Genomic DNA, 21,189 nt, shown 5'->3' on the forward strand with positions numbered 1-21,189 from the left:
CGATATTACGATAAATGACACACACATAACCTAATTTAATGAACGGAATACGAAGATGAACAGCTGATTCATGTTATGACGTAGTATGTTTATTGATATGTCGTCACTTGTAAAACTTGTAACAATTCACTGGTAATATACAAGAGACTTTCAATCTTTTGTGGAACAGAAATGTACAACTCCATACATTACAAGAACCCATACTAGTAACTTGCAATGTACAAGACCATACTTTTGTGGAATAGGCCCCAGAAGACATAGTGCACTGTAAATACTTGGCCCTGCCAGCAAAGGCTGATTTCAGATTTAGGAAGGGTAATTTCACTGAAGCTCAACTTGTAGGATTCCAGCAAGATATAGCAGATATCCTAGATTCAGGTCCAATTGTCCGCATCGCGATTGAACTGCCTAAGACATTTGATAGCTTAGGTCTTGGGAGACTTCTGGATACCATGAGTGCAATGCGACTAGACGAAAAAGTCACTGAATGGGCCGATATACTTTTAGAAAACAGAACTCACGGAATTAGAGTAGGTCAGGCGTTACATGATCCTGCAATCATTATTCAAGCCAGTACTATTGGATCTTTATGTTTTCTTATATATATAAACTAGCTGATGTACCCGTGCTTCGCTACGGAATTCTACATTGTATACAGAATTCTAAGTTAGGTAGTGTACACGTGAGCAAGATTGTCTTAAATTGAATAGCTCTTAACGTTACCCTAGAAACGCGACGGGAGGTCACAAAACATCTTTTCTCATATGAAGACTGAGGGAATTTTCACTGTAATGGTAGACCCAATTTTATACCATCAGTCGCAATCAGGTTGGGATGTTTTCATTATAATGCCCTTTTACATCTTCAGAAAGACTGTCTTAGTGGCTTTCCCAACTGAAATGAACATACAATGACGACAATAGGAATGGCGCGATTAAAAGCAATGCCTTCATATTACGAAATACTCGTTCAAATTAAACACCACACATGTTCTCACTTTTAACGAACAGGACTACGCTGCCTATCTACCAGTCCAAAGTTCCAGACCTGGAATGACCAAACCGCAGACAGCCGTGATCCATGAACACTCTTCGGATTTCTTCGGCGGGGAGAGGGTCGAATAGTGGACACTCCCAGAGAAAAAACTATGCCCAATTACTATTATGTTTCCTAGGAGTACCCTATGAGTCGGAAAATATAAATTCACTACACTGGCGGCGGAAATATCTTCCTGACTTGAAGGCAAATTTTTTCTCCAAACCAGAAGAGAAACCCCCTCTTCACTGCTAGTTTGGAATAGATTAAATGTATAATTTAATAAAAGTGAAGAGAAAGAAGCTTTTCTTAAGAAACGGCTCATTTCAGAGTTGAATTTTGAGTTATTTAGTGAATATTGTGGTGCTATAATTTGGAAAAGGCCTAAATTTTTATTCTAGACCAGGCCAAACTACTACTACTACTACTACTACTACTACTACTACTACTACTACTACTACTACTACTACTACTACCACCACCACTAAGTGAGGCTCTGCCTTAAGTATGCACACTGCTCATTCAAAGCAGTGCGTAAGAGTAGGGATCGAATAGCTGAAATACTATGATGATCCAGTGTGTTACGTACCAGCTGTATTAGAAAATGTATGAACCAGAGGAATGACATGCTAAAGAAGAAAGTTTTCTAACTCCCCGGCTATTTCCCGCCAATATTCAGTCAGGCTGTTATACTCGGTACGTAGCAGTAATCCTATATATCGGAGCTGAGAGGCAGCATCAGAGACAAAGAACATCACAATAAACAATGGTCAATGTAATGTTATTTTTGGTCAATGTTATGCACTTTCGATATTATAGGCCTTCACATTTCGTTTTCTTCCGACTCTGAAATACCACTCTTATCATAGTCTGTACGGTAAAACTGAATAAAAGATAAATGATCGGAAATTGTATTCTCTATAACTTTTTATACAGTACTTTTCGATAGGACCAATAACATTGGTATTTAAAAATTACATTTTAGGCACCTTCCCCTAAACTACAATTATATCCAGGATGAATAAAATTGTTTATAGCTTAGACTGTAGTTTCTTATTCCCCGACTCCATATACCGATTTTCATTAAATTCTGTTAACCCATTTTCTCGTGGCTCGGCGTTGATATGGACTTCGCAACTAAAATACAAATTCATGAATATCTGTGTTATCATAGCCGGTACGGTAAACATGCATAAGTCATACATGGTCGGAAATTTAATTCTCTATAGCATTGGTTATGTAGTTTTTATCGATACGACAATTAATAATATAAATATTTGAGAATTACATTAAGGCCCTCCCCTAAACTACCATTTCACTGAGCGTAAATAAAATTACTTACAGCTTAAATTCTAGTGGCACATTCTCCGACTTCGCATACCAATTTTCAATGAAATAGGACCACCAATAACGTAAATATTTAAACATTAAATTTTAGGCCTTCCCCTAAACTACCATTTCACTCAGAGTGACTAAAATTATTCATAGGCTAGATTGTAACGACGTATTCCTCGACTTTTCATACCAGTTTTTATGAAGATAGGACTACTAAAAACATAAATATTTCAAAATTAAATTTTAGGCCTTCCCCTAAACTACCATTTCTATCAGCGTGAATAAAATTATTTATGACCTAGATTGTGGCAACTTATTTCCCAACTTTGCATACCGATTTTCATTAAATTCTCTTTGGCCGTTTTCTAGTGATGCGTGTACATACATATATACATACATACAGACAGACAGACAGACAGACAGACAGACAGACAGACAGACAGACAGACAGACAGACAAACAGACAGACAGACAGACAGACATTACGGAAAAGTAAAAAGTGCATTTCCTGGTTACTGTGGACATGACCGATACAGAAATACCATTCTTTTCAAATTCTGAGCAATGTACAGACAAAACTCTTATTTTATATATATAGATGGTATGAGTAAACTGGAATCTGAGATAAGGCTTTTTGCGGATGATGTTATTCTGTATAGAGCAATTACTAGCAAGACTGGGAGCAAATGTTAAACTAACTCGATAATGCCACTGTGGAAGCAAACGTCCAGGTGTTGCTCATTGCTGGTGCATAATTCAGCTTACGCAATGTTCAAGTGTTTAGGGAATAATTTTAAAAGTAAAGAAGCAGGAAGTCACTTACCTTTGACAGGACATCACGTTTCAAGGAAAACAAATATTATTTCATCTCATACTCAACATCCGAACAGCGGAGATGGTAATTTGAAGATTTTGACCATTGAAAAAAGTTTGTATGATCCCTAATGAAGAGAACGTTTATTGCTCTCGAAACAAACGAGGTTGAATAAATAAGGTTCATTACCAGAAAATGTATTGACAAAGCATTGTTAACCACAAATACTACTGTAAATAGTTTTAATGAGTTTTTGCATGTGGGCCTACTCTACAGTGTGATGGCAGTAGTGGAAAACTGTAGCTTAGATCCTTTCCAACAGTACAAATATGATCTAGGCCCCCATAGCTCTATTGGACAGAGCAACCGACGCAAAATTGGGGGGATTTTAGGTTCGGATCCCACTTGTGTCCGGTTGGCCATTTTTGTTCTGTACTTAACATATCTTCAATATGTACAGTAAGCAAAACTTTTAGTGATACTTCGGTTCCCTATTACTGAACCGGTAGACCTCGGTTATCTTCGAGATTCGTATTGGCAACCATTGACACACAAACCACAAACTATGAATCGCCGTGAGACATCTGGCGTACACTTTTTACGTACTAGTACTGTTGTTTACACAGCAAAGCCAAAATATAGAATTCATGCTAAGAACAGGATTCACATCGAGAAATGTTATATAATGTGTGTGTGACACAGTTGTTGGCTTAAGATAATAAAGGTTTATAGAAAATTTATATCGATCGATCATACTATCAATTCAATTCTGATTTCATTTTCATTTAGCAGGCAGTATTAGCTCCCTCCTTACTCCTAACCCCCTAGAACCAATTATCACTAAAAGTTTCACGGACTAATAATAAATAATAATTGTTCTATTGCGCACAAATGTGCATGGAAAAAATTCTTATGAGCTGTCGTCTGTACAGAATTTTGTTAAGGATTCTATTCTCAGTTTACACTTAAGTACGTGATAGCGTTCACAAAGTTCGCCGCATCTTTTGCACCTGCAGTCCGGACTTAGCTCATGAAAGCTCACTTTAATACACAGGCGTTGGAGAAACCCATGGACTGAGAGTCTGGTCACAACGTGTCTCAACTCATAGCCTCCCTGAGTCCAGTTGCGGTTGATCATCGCATCAGCAGGCCCCGATTTCAAGTAGTTAGCGCCCTGGGCAAACAATATTTAGCCGCCCGCCCCTCTGCTCGTTTTCCTGTTCCTCTAAAAAATAATTGTTTACAAATTAAATATTACAGTTTTCAAGATTATGAGTTTTAAAACAGCACATTATGCAAATGCAGTTCTCATAATTAAGCTTATCAAGCCCAACAAAGATAACAGCCAAATAAGAATGAGGCTGTTTTTATTTTTATTTTAAAAAACCGTTGGTTCAGTTTGATAGTTTGTATGTAAGTAAATAATTTTAGAAATAAGACACGTTTTCTTCATAAAACTTAAATATATAGATTAAATTCAGGTTTAAAAGTTAGAATAGGTTAAAGTGTTTTATATAGTCTAATAAAATAATTGGAGTAATTTGTGGAATGTAAAAGTAATTTGAGGGAAATGAATTTAAGACGTAATTCACGCAGTCCATAATTACTCGATCCGCCGGCCGCCGCCCCTCAAAAATTGGCGCCCTGGGCAAATGCCCAATCCGGCCATTTGTAAATCGGGGCCTGCGCATCACACTGGTAAAAGTCTCACCATATGCTGTCTCTTTTTTGTTGAAGCTCTTGTAGGAGTTCCTTATACGCTGGGGTGGCCGGGAGCAGTAGTTTCAAACGCAGCTCTTCCACAAAGAATAATTCCCTCGACAGTTGGTATACGAGGCGTGATGGAGTGTACTTTGATAGGCAAAGTACTTTCTTTATATATAATGCTTTCACCTTCTCTATACTATGCAGTTGCCTCTTTCCAAGATATATCCATATATTTTCTAATCCATAGGTGGCTACAGGATTAACCTTAAGATGAAATAACTCGATGGCAGATGAAAGTGAGAGATGGTTCAAAGATCTGATGTCGTTAATGGATTTTATGGCAGCATTTAGTCGGTTTTTACATGTAAAGAGAACACGTTACCCGGTGTTTGAAAAGTGATTCCTAAGTACTGGAAATTTGTGACTGACTTTAGTTGCTGGTCATTGATTAAGAATGTTCCCCGTTTTCCTCCTTTTCTGAAGGTCAGAGAGACAGTCTTATTTTCATTTAACCTCAGCTGGTTCTCTTCTGCCCATTTCGTAACTTTATTAAAAGTAGTCTGCAAATCTAACTGAGAAGTTGACGTCAGAACCATGTCATCTGCATACATGAGGATATTGACATTTTCTGAATCTATTCTTTGTACGATGTAAGCTGTGGCGGCAATGAAAAGCAATGGGCTTAGGGGGTCGCCTTGAAGGACTATACTATATGCACTGAACATAACCTAATAAGTTGAAAGTTTATTTCGAGTACAATACGGTTGTGAAAATGAAATAAGTTATTGTCATTCTTTGTTAATATTGTGTATTTTAACAGGTATGATATAGTGTTATTAGTGTTTGGCAGACTGAAAACCTTTTAAATTACATTTACTGAGTCGACATAGAAAAGCATGGGTTTCTTCTTAGCAAGTAGTGTGAAGACCAAAATTGGACAAACAAAACGGTTCAATGTAGAAAAAGGACTTTGACGAGGAAGTGTATTATTCTCTCTACTCTTCATCACAATCATAGATGAAATTCACAAGACTGTAAAACAAATAATGAGAAGCAAATAGACAAAAGTTTGTTTCTTTCTCAACAGACTGAAAAGCTTTTAAGTTACTATACGCGCACTTTTCCGTGAGCCCGATTTTTACGGGGTGAGGAGCAAGGAGGGAGTGCTGCCAGTTCCGGTTATACTGCCAACTGGATGGAAATGAAATTCGAATTGTATCGAGAATATGATCGATCGATATGAATTTTCTAAACGTTTATTATCTTACGTCAACAGTGTCACACATACATTATTTAACATTATATAACATTTCTCAATGCGAATCTTGTTACTAGCATGAATTGTGTAGTTTGGCTTTGCTATGTAAACAACAACAGTACTAGTTTGAAAAGTGTACGCCAGATGTCGCACAGCGATGAATAAGCGATTCTTAGTTTGTGTTTCAAAGGTTGCCGATGTGGATGTCGTAGATAACCGAGGTCTACCGATTCAGCACTAGACAGCTCCGGGCTCAAGAAAAAGTGCGCGTATAGTACACATTTAACTGAGTTGACACTCGAAAGAATGGCTTCCTTCTTAACAAAGTTCGTTGCACGGACACAGATAGGTCTTATGGCGATGATAGGATAGGAAAGGGCTAGGAGTGAGATGGAAGTGACCATGGCCTTAATTATAGTACAGCTCAGCATTTGCCTAGTGTGAAAATGGGAACCACATCAAATCAAATCAAATCAAAATCTCTTAATTTGCAAATGAGGTGTCTACCTCGGTGGCAAATGGTACACTAAAATACATTATTGTCAAGCACTAAATTTTAAATTAACAAGAGACGAAGAAAATTTTCCTAGAATACAATATTATACAATTTACGCTAATAATTTGTTCTATTAAACACACACATCGTCCTTAATAAATTAATATTATTTACAAAATTCTACCTATAATATCTCCTATACTTACAAACATAGTCAACTCACATACAGTATGTGAAATTACTTCTAATAATAATATACAACTGGTATAAGATTAAAATTAACATTGAATTTATTTACATATTTATATTTTACCCATTTTGGAACCTAAGTAGCATAACGACCTGCTGCGTCTTAACCAGAGCCCCTTTTGCCACCACTTTTCAGAGTTCCTGAAGGGCCTTCACAGCTACCGTAGCGGTCCCAGGGCCCTCGAAGTCCCCACTGTACTTCACCCCTACACGCAGTCCCCTACTTGGGCTGTCCAAACTCCATAGACCAGGGGATGGAATAAATTAATCCACACACATTTTTTATTTACAATATCCTGCACTGGTCGAATGCCCTCTAACATTGCATTTTCTCTGTTGTTTTTTATTCTCTTCTTGAATATCTGTACAGATTTTGGAAAAGGATCAAACATTACCCCTGGTAAACTGTTCCACTCCTCCACGCCCTTCCCAATGAAAGAAAATTTACCCCAATCGCTTCTGCTAAAATTCCTTCTAATTTTCTACTTGTGGTCAGTTCTACCAATATAATTATTTCCCAACTGAAGCCTCTCACGGATATCTCTCCATGCTTCTTCTCCTGTATAGGCTCTATATAATCCTATAAGTCTAGTTTTCTCCCTTCTCTTACCTAAAGTTTGCCAACCAAGTTCTTTTAACATTTCTGATACACTACTCTTTCTCCTGAAATCCCCTGTTACAAACCTTGCTGCTTTCCCCTGCACACTATCTATTTCTTTTATTAGGTATTCTTGGTGAGGATCCCAAACACTGTTTGCATATTCCAATAATGGACGAACCATACTTCAATCAATCAATCAATACTGATCTGCATTTAGGGCAGTCGCCCAGGTGGCAGATTCCCTATCTGTTGCTTTCCTAGCCTTTTCCGAAATGATTTCAAAGAAATTGGAAATTTATTGAACATCTCCCTTGGTAAGTTATTCCAATCCCTAACTCCCCTTCCTATAAATGAATATTTGCCCCAGTTTGTCCTCTTGAATTCCAACTTTATCTTCATATTGTGATCTTTCCTACTTTTATAGACGCCATTCAAACCTATTCGTCTACTAATGTCATTCCACGCCATCTCTCCGCTGACAGCTCGGAACATACCACTTAGTCGAGCAGCTCTTCTTCTTTCTCTCAATTCTTCCCAACCCAAACATTGCAACATTTTTGTAACGCTACTCTTTTGTCGGAAATCACCCAGAACAAATCGAGCTGCTTTTCTTTGGATTTTTTCCAGTTCTTGAATCAGGTAATCCTGGTGAGGGTCCCATACACTGGAACCATACTCTAGTTGGGGTCTTACCAGAGACTTATATGCACTCTCCTTTACATCCTTACTACAACCCCTAAACACCCTCATAACCATGTGCAGAGATCGGTACCCTTTATTTACAATCCTATTTATGTGATTACCCCAGTGAAGATCTTTCCTTATATTAACACCTAGATACTTACAATGATCCCCAAAAGGAACTTTCACCCCATCAACGCAGTAATTAAAACTGAGAGGACTTTTCCTATTTGTAAAACTCACAACCTGACTTTTAGCCCCATTTATCAACATACCATTGCCTGCTGTCCATCTCACAATATTTTCGAGGTCACGTTGCAGTTGCTCACAATCTTGTAACTTATTTATCACTCTATAGAGAATAACATCATCCGCAAAAAGCCTTAGCTCCGATTCCACTCCTTTACTCATATCATTTATATATATAAGAAAACATAAAGGTCCGATAACACTGCCCTGAGGAACTCCCCTCTCAACTATTACAGGGTCAGACAAAGCTTCACCTACTCTAACTCTCTGAGATCTATTTTCTAGAAATATAGTAACCCATTCAGTCACTCTTTTGTCTAGTCCAATTGCACTCATTTTTGCCAGTAGTCTCCCATGATCCACCCTATCAAATGCTTTAGACATGTCAATCGCGATACAGTCCATTTGACCTCCAGAATCCAAGATATCTGCTATATCTTGCTGGAATCCTACAAGTTGAGCTTCAGTGGAATAACCTTTCCTAAAACCGAATTGCCTTCTATCGAACCAGTTATTAATTTCACAAACATGTCTAATATAATCAGAAAGAATGCCTTCCCAAAGCTTACATACAATGCATGTCAAACTTACTGGCCTGTAATTTTCAGCTTTATGTCTATCACCCTTTCCTTTATACACAGGGGCTACTATAGCAACTCTAAATTCATCTGGTATAGCTCCTCCGACCAAACAATAATCAAATAAGTACTTCAGATATGGTACTATATCCCAACCCATTGTCTTTAGTATATCCCCAGAAATCTGATCAATTCCAGCCGCTTTTCTAGTTTTCAACTTTTGTATCTTATTGTAAATGACATTGTTATCATACGTAAATTTTATTACTTCTTTGGCCTTAGTCTCTTCCTCTATCTCGACATTATCCTTGTAACCAACAATCTTTACATACTGCTGACTGAATACTTCTGCCTTTTGAAGATCCTCACATACACACTCCCCTTGTTCATTAATTATTCCTGGAATGTCCTTTTTGGAACCTGTTTCTGCCTTAAAATACCTATACATACCCTTCCATTTTTCACTAAAATTTGTATGACTGCCAATTATGCTTGCCATCATGTTATCCTTAGCTGCCTTCTTTGCTAGATTCAATTTTCTAGTAAGTTCCTTCAATTTCTCCTTACTTCCACAGCCATTTCTAACTCTATTTCTTTCCAGTCTGCACCTCCTTCTTAGTCTCTTTATTTCTCTATTATAATAAGGTGGGTCTTTACCATTCCTTACCACCCTTAAAGGTACAAACCTGTTTTCGCATTCCTCAACAATTTCTTTAAACCCATCCCAGAGTCTGTTTACATTCTTATTTACCGTTTTCCACCGATCATAGTTACTTTTTAGAAACTGCCTCATACCTGCTTTATCAGCCATATGGTACTGCCTAACAGTCTTACTTTTAAGACCTTCCTTTCTATCACATTTATTTTTAACTACCACAAAAACAGCTTCATGATCACTAATACCATCTATTACTTCAGTTTCCCTATAGAGCTCATCTGGTTTTATCAGCACCACATCCAAAATATTTTTCCCTCTGGTTGGTTCCATCACTTTCTGAATCAGCTGTCCTTCCCATATTAACTTATTTGCCATTTGTTGGTCATGCTTCCTGTCGTTCGCATTTCCTTCCCAATTGACATCTGGCAAATTCAGATCTCCCGCTACAATCACATTTCTTTCCATGTCGTTTCCCACATAGCTGACTATCCTATCAAATAATTCCGAATCCGCATCAGTGCTACCCTTTCCCGATCTGTACACTCCAAATATATCAAGTTGCCTATTATCTTTAGAAATGAGCCTTACACCTAGAATTTCATGTGTCTCATCTTTAACTTTTTCGTAGCTTACAAATTCTTCTTTCACCAGAATGAAAACTCCCCCTCCCACCTTTCCTATCCTATCTCTACGATACACACTCCAGTGCCGTGAGAAAATTTCTGCATCCATTATATCATTTCTCAGCCATGATTCAACTCCTATTACAATATCTGGTAAATATATATATCTATTAAATTACTTAATTCTATTCCTTTCTTTACAATACTTCTACAGTTCAACACTAACAATTTTATGTCATCCCTACTTGATTTCCAGTTCCCTGTTCCCTTATCACCGCTCCTTAGGCCATCCCGTTTCCCTGAATGTACCTCCCTATTACCCTTCCAAACAAATTTTCTAACTTATACGTACCACTGCGGTTTAAATGAAGGCCATCCGAGCGCAGATCCCTTTCTCCTACCCACCCATTAGGATCTAGAAATTTCACTCCCAGTTTCCCACATACCCACTCCATAGTCTCATTTAAATACCCAATCACCCTCCAGTCAGTATCCCTCCTACACAGTATTCCACTAATAACAATCTCCGCTTTCTTAAACTTCACCCGTGCTGCATTTACCAGATCCCACACATCTGCAACTATGTTGGTACTTATATCAGCTTGCCTTACGTTGTTGGTACCAACGTGAAACACTACCACCTTCTCCTTCCCCTCCTCCCTCTCTTCTACTTTCCTCAACATCTGCCTCAACCTAATTCCTTTTTTCTTTTAATTCTTTGTTGCATCCTTTAATTAGCCTCATTATGACATGTAACGATCTGAATGCTTTCCTAACAATGTCATCAACATGACCCTTCCAGTGCAAATTACTTTCAAATCTTACACCTAAGTATTTGCACTTGCCATCTTTAGGGATAACTACTTCATACAAAGTATATTCAAATTCAGTTTTAAAGCTCCTGTTTGTAAATGTTGTAACAGTTGATTTGCCTCCATTAATCTTCATATTATTTTCTTCAACCCATTCTTGGATACTCTCAAGGTCCCTTTGTAATTCTGAGCAATCCCCAATGTTATTTATTTCCCTATAAACAATTATGTCATCTGCATACAATCTTACTTTCGATGTTATATTGTTCCCTAAATCATTTGCGTATATTAAGAAAAGTAACGGACCGATTATACTAACCTGTGCAATTCCCTTCCAAACTTTCTCTTCCTGTGATATATTATTTCCTACCTTGACTTTCTGAACCCTTGAATTAAGAAATGTTCTTATCCAACGTATAACCCTTACGTCCAATCCTATTCCCTCCTATTTCTTTAATAATATTCCATGTTCCACTCTATCAAAGGCTTTGGAAAGATCTATGGCTATGCAATCTAACTGGCCTCCTGAATCCGACTGATCTGATATGTCCTGCTGAAATCCCACCAGTTGTGCCTCACAAGAAAATTTCTTTCTAAATCCATACTGGCTCCTCATGAACCAATTTTTATCATCACATATCCCTCTGATGTACTTTGCTATTAAACTCTCCAGTATTTTACAAACTATACTGCTCAGGCTGATTGGTCTGTAGTTATGTGGTTTCCTTTTATCACCCTCTCCTTTATAAATTGGTATTATTATAGATTCCTTCCACTCGTTTGGTATTACACTATTATTTATGACATAGTCAAAGAGAAATTTTAAATGAGGCACTATGTACCACCCCATTGTCTTTAATACCTCCCCAGTAATTTGATCACTTCCTGCTGCTTTTCCTTGCTGAAGCAGTTGGATTTCTCTGAAAATATCTTCATTTGTGAATGAGAAGCTTCTTGTTTCCCTATGTGTCTCTCCCTCCCTATCTTCTGTAATGGTTTCCAAGTCCTGACAATCTTCTACTGAATCTCTGAATTCCCTATTAAAGAGGTTTGCTTTCTCAGTATCTGTTAAATAGTGTTCACCCCCTTCTCCCACCATTGTAGGGATTTGGATTCCTTTTCCTTTTTGATTCCTAATATATGAATACAGCTTTTTCCATTTCCCTTTGTGGTCATTACCCTCTTGAAGAATGCCATTCATATAATTCTCTTTTGCTTCCTTTTTCACTCTATTCAGTTCCCTCATTTGCTGTTTTCTAGTTTCTCTATTCTTCCTACCTTCTTTGATTTTCCTGTTTACTATTCTACATTTTCTTATTTCCCTTGTATAATAAACAGGGTTTGAGGTCATTTTACCCTTCTTAACAGGTACAAATCTCTTCTCTCCTTCCCAAATGATTCCTTTAAATTTAGCCCAAAGTGTATCCACATTACTCCCTTCACTTATCCAACAACTGAACTGTGATTTAAGGTAAGTCCCAAATTCATCAACTTTAGTTTTTCTGTACAATTTCTTGTCTTGTGTGACCCTCTTATTAAGCCTTTTTGGTACCAGTCCTACATCCATTATTACAGCCTTATGGTCACCTATTCCTTCAATTACCTCAGTTTTTACAACAATTTCCCATGGTTTAACCAAGAATACATCTAGCAAGTTATTGAGACGAGTCGGTTCTTGTACTACTTGTGTAAATCCTCACTCCCAAATTAACTTATTTGCCAGTTTCTGTTCATGGGCTTCACTTGCAGCTCCATTCCATTCAACTTCAGGTAAGTTTAGATCTCCCCCAATTATTACCATATCATTATTATTGTTTTTATGAGTATAATCTATTATTTTCTCAAATATTTCTATGTCTCTTTCCTCTCTTCCAGGCCTGAATGTTCATATAATTCCCACCTCCTTCATATTATGACAAACTAATTTTATCCCTAATATTGCATCCCTTTCATCGGTAAACCATTCATGTGAACAATAAGTTTCCTTCACCAGAATAAACACCCCCTCCCTTTTTATCTCCTCGGTCTCTACGATAGACTGTGTACCCTTCTGGAAATACTTCTCTATTACCCACCCCTTCTCTCAACCACGATTCCACTCCTATCACCGCATCAGTCTCATAAGATTTCATCAATGTACCAAATTTTAATTGTTTATTTACTACACTCTGACAGTTTACCAAGAGCAATCTCAGACCTCCTTCCTCCCTAAAACTTGACTGTTGCAATTGGGTAACATTTGACTCATGAGTTGAGAATGTCCCTGGAACCCAGATCCTTGTACATAGATCTTGATATAAGGGTCTGGGTTTTCTGGCAAGTTTCCCTGTATGTGCCAGTTTAGTGGTATGGGTTTTCTTAAGTACAAATAAGTTTGCAAATCTCTGTTGATAATTGTAGCAATTGGTCTACAGAGATTTGCTTTTCCATTACCATTCAGATGTAACCCATGCCTAGTGAACATTTGCCTGCCAAGACCTAAAGTATCTACTACATAGACATTTCTAAAATTCTTACATAATCTCTTGATTTTTATATTTACATCATGTACAGCTTTGTTCACACATGAGTCCTCTAAAAGCTCATACCTAGGTGGCACATTAACTACAATTACTTTTGAGTCAGGTAGTTTGGAAATCTTACCTCTGAGAGTCGTAATTAGTTCCTCGCCTTCATTTGCAGCAATGTCATTTGTACCACTCACATTCACCACATAATTGTCCTTCTCTAACACAGGATCACAACTTGAAAGGACGTCTTCAGTTTTGGCACCTGGTTTTATTAGTCCTAAAACCTCAGTTTCTGGATTCTGCAGCTCATCCTTGATGCCTTCTGCCATACCCCGCCCTTGACTGTCTGCGTAGAGATGAATCTTTGGCGATCTTGACTTTCGGTTGGTTTTCTTCTTCTGTAGGTTACCTCCACTGGATTTAAAATTATTTGGAAAACTTGGTGTGTCTTCTTCTGGAACTTGCTCCAATAACTGAAATCTACTTTGGCACTGCAAATAGTTCTTTAAGTTGTACGTAGTTTCTCCCATATGTTTAACATTAGGCCTAAAATGGCTACGCGTCTCTTCCGTCCACGGCGATCTTTCTTCTCCAATGTCTTCTTTATCTTCCAGTTTCTTTATTCTGTCCTTTAAGCTTTCATTTTCATGTTACGGAGCGCATAAGTCTTCTTGTAGCACTCCTAAAATCTTAATGATAGTTTCGTATGTCTCTCTTTGTTGTTGTTCTGCCTAACTATCAGTTTGTTTACACTCGGGACACAGCCACTCACTTTCTTCAATATCAGTCCTATTTACAATATTTGCACAACGAAAATGGTACCATTCATCACACTTACGACACAGAATCCCACTTTTAACTACTCTTCTGCATTTGCCACATTTTTCACTGCATCTTACACCATTATCTACTACGGATATCACAGACTCACACACAGTAGTCGCCATCATACTTCCTTCTCTTCAGAACTGTGGACAATGGAGTTTGAACCCACAATCTCCCGAATACAAGCTCACAGCTACGTAACTCTAACCGCACAGCCACTTGCTTGGTATTTAACAACCAAGAATTATTAAATAAATAACGCCTATTTTTTGTTCTCAAGAAAGTAAACAAATAATCGTGTTCACACACAAAATAGAGTCAGGTTATGATACAACAAACTTTAAGGGCATTGTAGGAAATAATTTATGTCAAGCTGTCAAATATAGTGAGGTTGAACAACGAGAGTGAACATACAAAACCTAATTTTTAGGCTCTGATACAAATAACATTACACAAAAACTTTCCAAGTGATCATGTCTGTATTAACCTATACAGATACTGAACACTAAAAAAAGGAACGTCGGGGATAAAGGGCAAGAAAGGAACTTAAAAACACAACATGGACAGTAATACTGCTTAAATCCATTAGGAGGTTATGAGTTCTAAACTGGAAGATTCCAGTAATTTGAATTTTTAACATAATAGGCCTATGGCTATTTGGCTTCATCCTATGAGTGAATTCCAACTGCCCAAAACAGAACCATGGTCCTTTGTGCCAATCACTTCACCAACTTCCGCCAATGGTCCCAGAAAACAGAGTGACGATTAAATTTGACATAAACATTTCTCACTATCTCTCACCTGATGTAATTAAATGAAGGTTTTACAGCAGAGAATCAGCTCTGTTTAACGATGTCCTTTATGCTCGGGCATGCTCTCAGTAATAATAGTAACAATTATCATCCAGCTGTGGGCTAAGTATGTTTGTAAAGTTACAATGCAGGAAGTAAAGCCACATGGAAGGCCTAGAAGAACCTGGAATTAAGATGTGAGGGTGGCAGTGGAAGCAAGAGGAGGAGAATGGATAATAGTGAAGGAGTTGGCCTGGGACAGAATGGCCAATTCCCTGGAAAACTTCCACACAGAAAGATACTCATACAACAGGACGGGGTAAGTAAGCAAGTATAACTCAAAGTGAATGTCTTCTGAATTTGATATACAGTATGTGATCTCTCTACAAGAAGGTGATAAGTACAGTGGAAGGTCAATTATCTGGTCATCAGTCATCCAAAACATGAAATATACTAACCCAAATTTGTTAAATAATGTGTGAAGTGAACTCTGGTGAACAGAAGAAATCACAAGGCGTGGTTCCAAAGAACATCAGAGAAATGAATTTACAGACTTTTTTAGTCAATTTCAGGATTTGAAGACTCAGATGAAGAAGATGCATGCATATGAGGGGTTGCAAAGTGATGCTGATGCAAGTTTTCAGACCTTAAATGAAGAAGAAATTATAAAACGTGTCCAGGAAACTTTGGATGCTATGTGTAATGAAATCGACAAAGGCGGGGGTGATGTTGATGATAATAAGGAGTCGACATATGCAGAAATGTTTGCTGCCTTGGAAACTGCAATGGTAAAACTTCCGACCTTGTCACGCAAGTTTGTATCATAGTAATCATGGCTGACGGTGGGCGAATGGACACTGCCATTGGTTGAAGGCTAGTTCAGTGAAATGTCGTTCCCATAATTCAATACAGACAGAAGTTATGACCAACTTACGCGATGAAAAGACCTAAGAGTGAGGGAATGTCAAAGAATAACCATATGAAACAAGAGTAAGAATATCTGGCTATGTTGAACTATGGTAGTGACATTTCATAGGGCAAATCTTCAGGCGATGCAGAGTCCATTCGTGCCAACGCTAGCCACGATTATATAACAACGTGATGAAATAGTTGAGACGATTCGATGCAGTAATTACGATTCTAAACACTTGAAACCATATATAGCGCTAGTTATGCTTAAATATGAATACGAAATAGAGGCTTAAATCCGCGCGACTTGTGATTGAATATAAAAAAGAAATAGAGAAATAATTATTAGTAGTACGTAGCGTTCCCGACACCGGAAGAAAAAATCACAAGGAAATGTAACCTGAATGATAAACAATGTATAATAGAGAAGAAGAATGTATGTAAATGGAACCAACCTTAATGTAGTGGAGGTTAGGCGACGACACGAAAAAACAACACGATTGAACTTCTCATTCACAAATAATTTGATGTGACGGCCACACCATTCACATACTCTGCTATTTGAAATCAAATTGTGACGTACATAGAATTGAAGTAAATCATTGAAGCTGTTCTTGTAATTCGCTGAAAAACTTGTTACATTAATAACACATCCATCACACGATGCCATGTCAATATAATTAGATATGTTTTCTGTATCAATAATGGCCAGATGCACTGGATGCGCTATGTACGAAGAAAGAAGTAGTAGGCTTTGCTTCTATCAATCCTATCATTTCGTGACCAGTAAGCGACATAGATTGCCGTGGTGTATTAATGTGAAGATAAACATCATTGTGGTCCAGGGCTAAGTCGTGCGAGTCGTCTGCGAGAAAAATAAATAACCTAACCTGCGATAAAATTAAACATAGTCCTAACCTAACCTAACCTATGTGAAAACAAATGTAATTGTGGTCCAGGGCTCAGTACCATTTAGTTCCTAAGTACAGTGGTTGGCAGCATCGGCGAGTCGTGCAAGTCGTCTGCGAGAAAAATAAACATAGGACAGTCATACTGCGCGTAGATATTGCCGATGCAAGCGGTCAAGGATCATATAAGATAAATAGATCCGTCACTCCTGTGTAATAAAGTTGGCTGAGAAAACAGGTCATGGAAGCTACAGTGGCCACTTTCTCTCTGCCAACATAAGGAAATAAATCCCACGATAGTACCTCGTAGTAAGCACGATGATGATAGTTGTTACTTTGTTAAAATTTTAATTGTGATAGAGATAATGATTGTATTTCAGTAGGAAAGTTGTATCTAAAGCTTCTCTCGTGTCTTTTACTTGAAAAGTAAATTGCAATTACCGTATTTGTATGTTGGCAATACTGTTATAACGCTAGCTTGTATCGTTGTTTCACCGTTCGCACTTTAATGTAAATTTACATCTATTAAGTGATAAATTCAACATTGATTACTGAAAATGTTAATGCAATTCATATAAAACCCCAAAACGCCCATACTTGCCCAAATCACGATCTAACATAACCTCATTCTTTCGTTCGTTCGTTGAACACTTCCCACGAGTTTTATGTATGGGAATGGAAAACACGAGAAGGAAAAGATGAAGGTAAAACACAGCATCATGCACACAGTTTATATTTTGAATTTATTTATTCCAAACAGCAGGTAAGAAGCACAATCACACAGACGTTTACTCGCAACAGTTAGGTAGTTCAATGTGAAGTATGTTCAGGATCATAATACTATTTCTTCACACTAAGAACGCGCATAATTATAATTTCACACCATACTCTCAAAAAACTGGATCAAAAATCTCGTTCAATGCGAAAGAATCTCAACAAATTTTCGTCTAACAAACACTATTACATACCGTACGACTAAGGTACCTTCGCGCGCAACGATAACGGTGTTGTGTTATGAATTTGCTGTACCACGCAACTGAATGTGTAATGCCAACTTCTGCCTTCTAAATTAACCCTTTGAAAGAGAATGTTAGTTTTCATTAGTTGGCAGAGATCGATTGGCCCATCTCAGAACTGCTTCGGACGCTCCCTATGAAGTGTCACCCCCCCAGCAAGCGGTAACCATGGTACTAATGTTGCGTGACATAGACTGAAGTTCTAATACTGCAATGATTTGTTTTTAAAGACAACCTCAATGCTGCTCCATTCAACTTCTGCTGAAAGAAACTTGAGATCTGGCCACTATAAAATTGATAGTCTATGTTGAAAGAACAAAAAAATCATTGATTACTTCACACATTAAGATGTGTCATTTCTATTAAGTATGCATGGTATTGCAGTGTAATGGCAATATTATCTCTAACCTTAAACAACCAAACTATAGCTGGTCCTAATTAATTCAGGGAATCAACGTATGCTTTTATGGCAACAAGACTACATTACACTTCTACACCATCTGGTTCAGCCTTAAGCAGTTTGCTGGACCATAAATAATTATATTTTAAATTAATAACTACTAGCTTATGTTAGCTCCTCATGCAGACGAAGGAAGATATGATTTCTTAAGAAAGATGAATGAATTTCTACATTGTTGTTTTAATCATTGATTAACTATTTTTGGCTTTTAATAAGGAAAATCTATATATAAAATACATTCTCATAAGCAGCAACTGAAATCTGAGGACTCTGCTATCTCTAATAACTATTATCAAGTAGGAGTTTCCTGGTTTTTCCAGACTTCCTATAATCATTAAAACAATATTAATAATTTCCAATCTTTTTAATTTCTTTTTTCACGAGTATAATCCTTGTTTAAGGATATGTACAGTCATCAACACCTTCACCACTGAACACTGTTTCCAGATAGAACAGCATTAAATTGAATAGTTGGCTTTCACAACCCCATTATATTTCAAATAGGCTTTCAGTTATTAGGTTGTATCGTAAGTTGCTTTACGTTGCACCAACACAGACAGATCTTATGACGACGATGGGACAGGAAAGGGCTAGGAGTGGGAAGGAAGCGGCCGTGGCCTTAATTAAGGTACAGCCCCAGCATTAACACAAAATCTGAAGACTGTGGATGTGTTTACGAGTGAAAGCTGCCTCCAGCTCCTTGGTCATATTTTGAGGACAAAAGGGCAAAACTTGGAAGAAAAAAAAAAAAGACCTCAGTGATGAACATCATGTAGATGTTACAAAGAGCTGAAGACTGCTGACGTCTCACTATGGATGTAGTATTACGGGAGCAAATAAAAGAGATTATGATGCTCAGCAATGAGTAGAATTAGTATAGTTTAATTTTGTGTGGCTGTTACAAGCCTAGTGCAGCTCTTGTAAGGCAGACCTTCTGACGAGGGTGGGTGGCACCTGTCATATATGGGAAACTGCTTGTTAGTGTGGCGGAAGATACCCCAGCCAAGGGAACAAACCGTTTTAAAATCCCTTTGACCCGAGCCAGGTTGAGTATCTCAGACGGTACAGCGCTGGCCTTGTGAGCTCAAGTTGGCAGGTTTGATCCCAGCTCAGTCAGATAGTATTCTAAGGTGCTCAAACAGGCCAGCCCTGTGTTGATCGAATAACTGGCATGTCAAAAAATTTACTCCTGCAGGGCAACTTCCAGCACCTTGATGTCTCCACAAGATATAAAAGTAGTTAATTGAATGTTAAACCAATAAAATTATTATTGCTGTTATCTTTCAACCCGACCGGGAATTGAACCCAGGGCCTTGAGGACCAAACGCCAAGACGCTGACCACTCAGGCATGGAGCCAAACTGCAGATTGACTGCAGAATAGTATGTACTTGCCATGGCCTAATAGTGAAAAGGCATCTCTGAAAACCGCAAAAGTAGTTAGCAGGCCTTAAAAATGAAAACATTTATATTATCAATACCTGAAAGCCAATCTAAAATATAGCATTAAAGTTTAGCTTTATCTGATACACTCTTCACAATGCCTTCTTTCTCCAAGTTAGTAATTTCTGATGGAGTGAAACCTAAAGTACGAAGAATGTCTCTTGTATGCTGACCAACACTTGGTGACGGTAAGGATGCCATTGACTTGCCAGGAGTTCGAGAGAGCTGTGGGGCAGGTTTAGGAACCATATAAGAAGAATCAGAAAACTGGACAAATGATTGTCGCTCAACATTGTGAGGATGTTCATGTGCCTCCTGCACTGACAAGACAGGAGTAACACATGCATCAGTCATATCAAATACTTCACACCATTCCTTCAAGGTTTTCTCTTTAAATCTCTTAGCAAATATATTCTTTTTACTTTCATGATCTCCAAACTGTGATACTTCACTCTCTGAAAGTCCCAAGCCTTCCAGTAACTTCAAGTAGAACTGAGGTTCCAAAGCACCCACTGCCAAATATTTTCCATCCTTTGTTTCATAAGTCTCATAGAAATGAGTACCAGTGTCTAGCCTGTATTAGGAAGGAGAAAAATAAATCATTAAATTAAACTTAGACAGAGAGTAAACATTATTATAGTATGAAATAATACTCACTCAAAACAGCAATTACAGTACAATATGGCTCATTTGAAATTAATTCTTCGAGTACTCCTACAGATATCAGCAGTAAAATTCTCTGAGAAAATACACTACAAAAAATGGAAATGGCAATACTGGAATGGTGTGTAAATGATACTGTTTTCAGGCCAATCAAACTGTTCATAGAGCTTTGTTGACATGTAGTCCCTGAGATCACTGATCAGGAATGGTGGGCCGCCTTCTTGGGAGAACTAAGAGGGGTATTGAGGCCTTTTGCTCTTGCCCATCATTTGTATACACTTTGGAGGAGAGCCGGCAGATGTTTTGCGACATTTCTTTGAGGATGTGTGTTATTTGTTTCTTTGGCATGTGGGCTTTGAAGAAGCCTGATGCAGGTCTTTCGAGTTGACGCTGTATAAGCGACATGTGCATCTCAGCGCTGAGGTTTTCCCTTCTCCTTCCTTTTTGGTCTGTGCAATTGAAGTAAGGCTGGAAGACCTAGTTGAAGAAGTCTTTCCTCCCACCCTGGTGGAGGAAGACTTCCCCACCGAACCACCTTCAGAAGAGCCCTTTCCGGACAACTTTGACAAT

At 37.9% G+C, this 21,189-nt stretch overlaps 1 protein-coding gene across 5 annotated transcripts in view; it reads right to left on the reverse strand.

The window, feature by feature from the left end:
• Nucleotides 1–17,803: 17,803 nt before the first annotated feature.
• The window catches only part of Amacr (Alpha-methylacyl-CoA racemase), a 163,168-nt gene continuing 159,782 nt past the window's right edge, over nucleotides 17,804–21,189 (reverse strand). For 3 of the 5 annotated variants that reach the window (XM_067145812.2, XM_067145810.2, XM_067145811.2), the window contains one exon: nucleotides 17,805–20,530. In XM_067145812.2, coding sequence (XP_067001913.1) covers nucleotides 20,020–20,530 — 511 coding nt within the window. In that variant the 3' untranslated portion in view covers nucleotides 17,805–20,019. Of the gene's footprint in view, nucleotides 20,531–21,189 lie in introns of all 5 variants that reach the window. The other 2 variants (XM_067145814.2, XM_067145815.2) reach the window with 1 other exon arrangement.

The sequence above is a fragment of the Anabrus simplex genome, chromosome 4 (assembly GCF_040414725.1).
Source record: "Anabrus simplex isolate iqAnaSimp1 chromosome 4, ASM4041472v1, whole genome shotgun sequence".
Classification (NCBI taxonomy): Eukaryota; Metazoa; Arthropoda; class Insecta; order Orthoptera; family Tettigoniidae; genus Anabrus; species Anabrus simplex.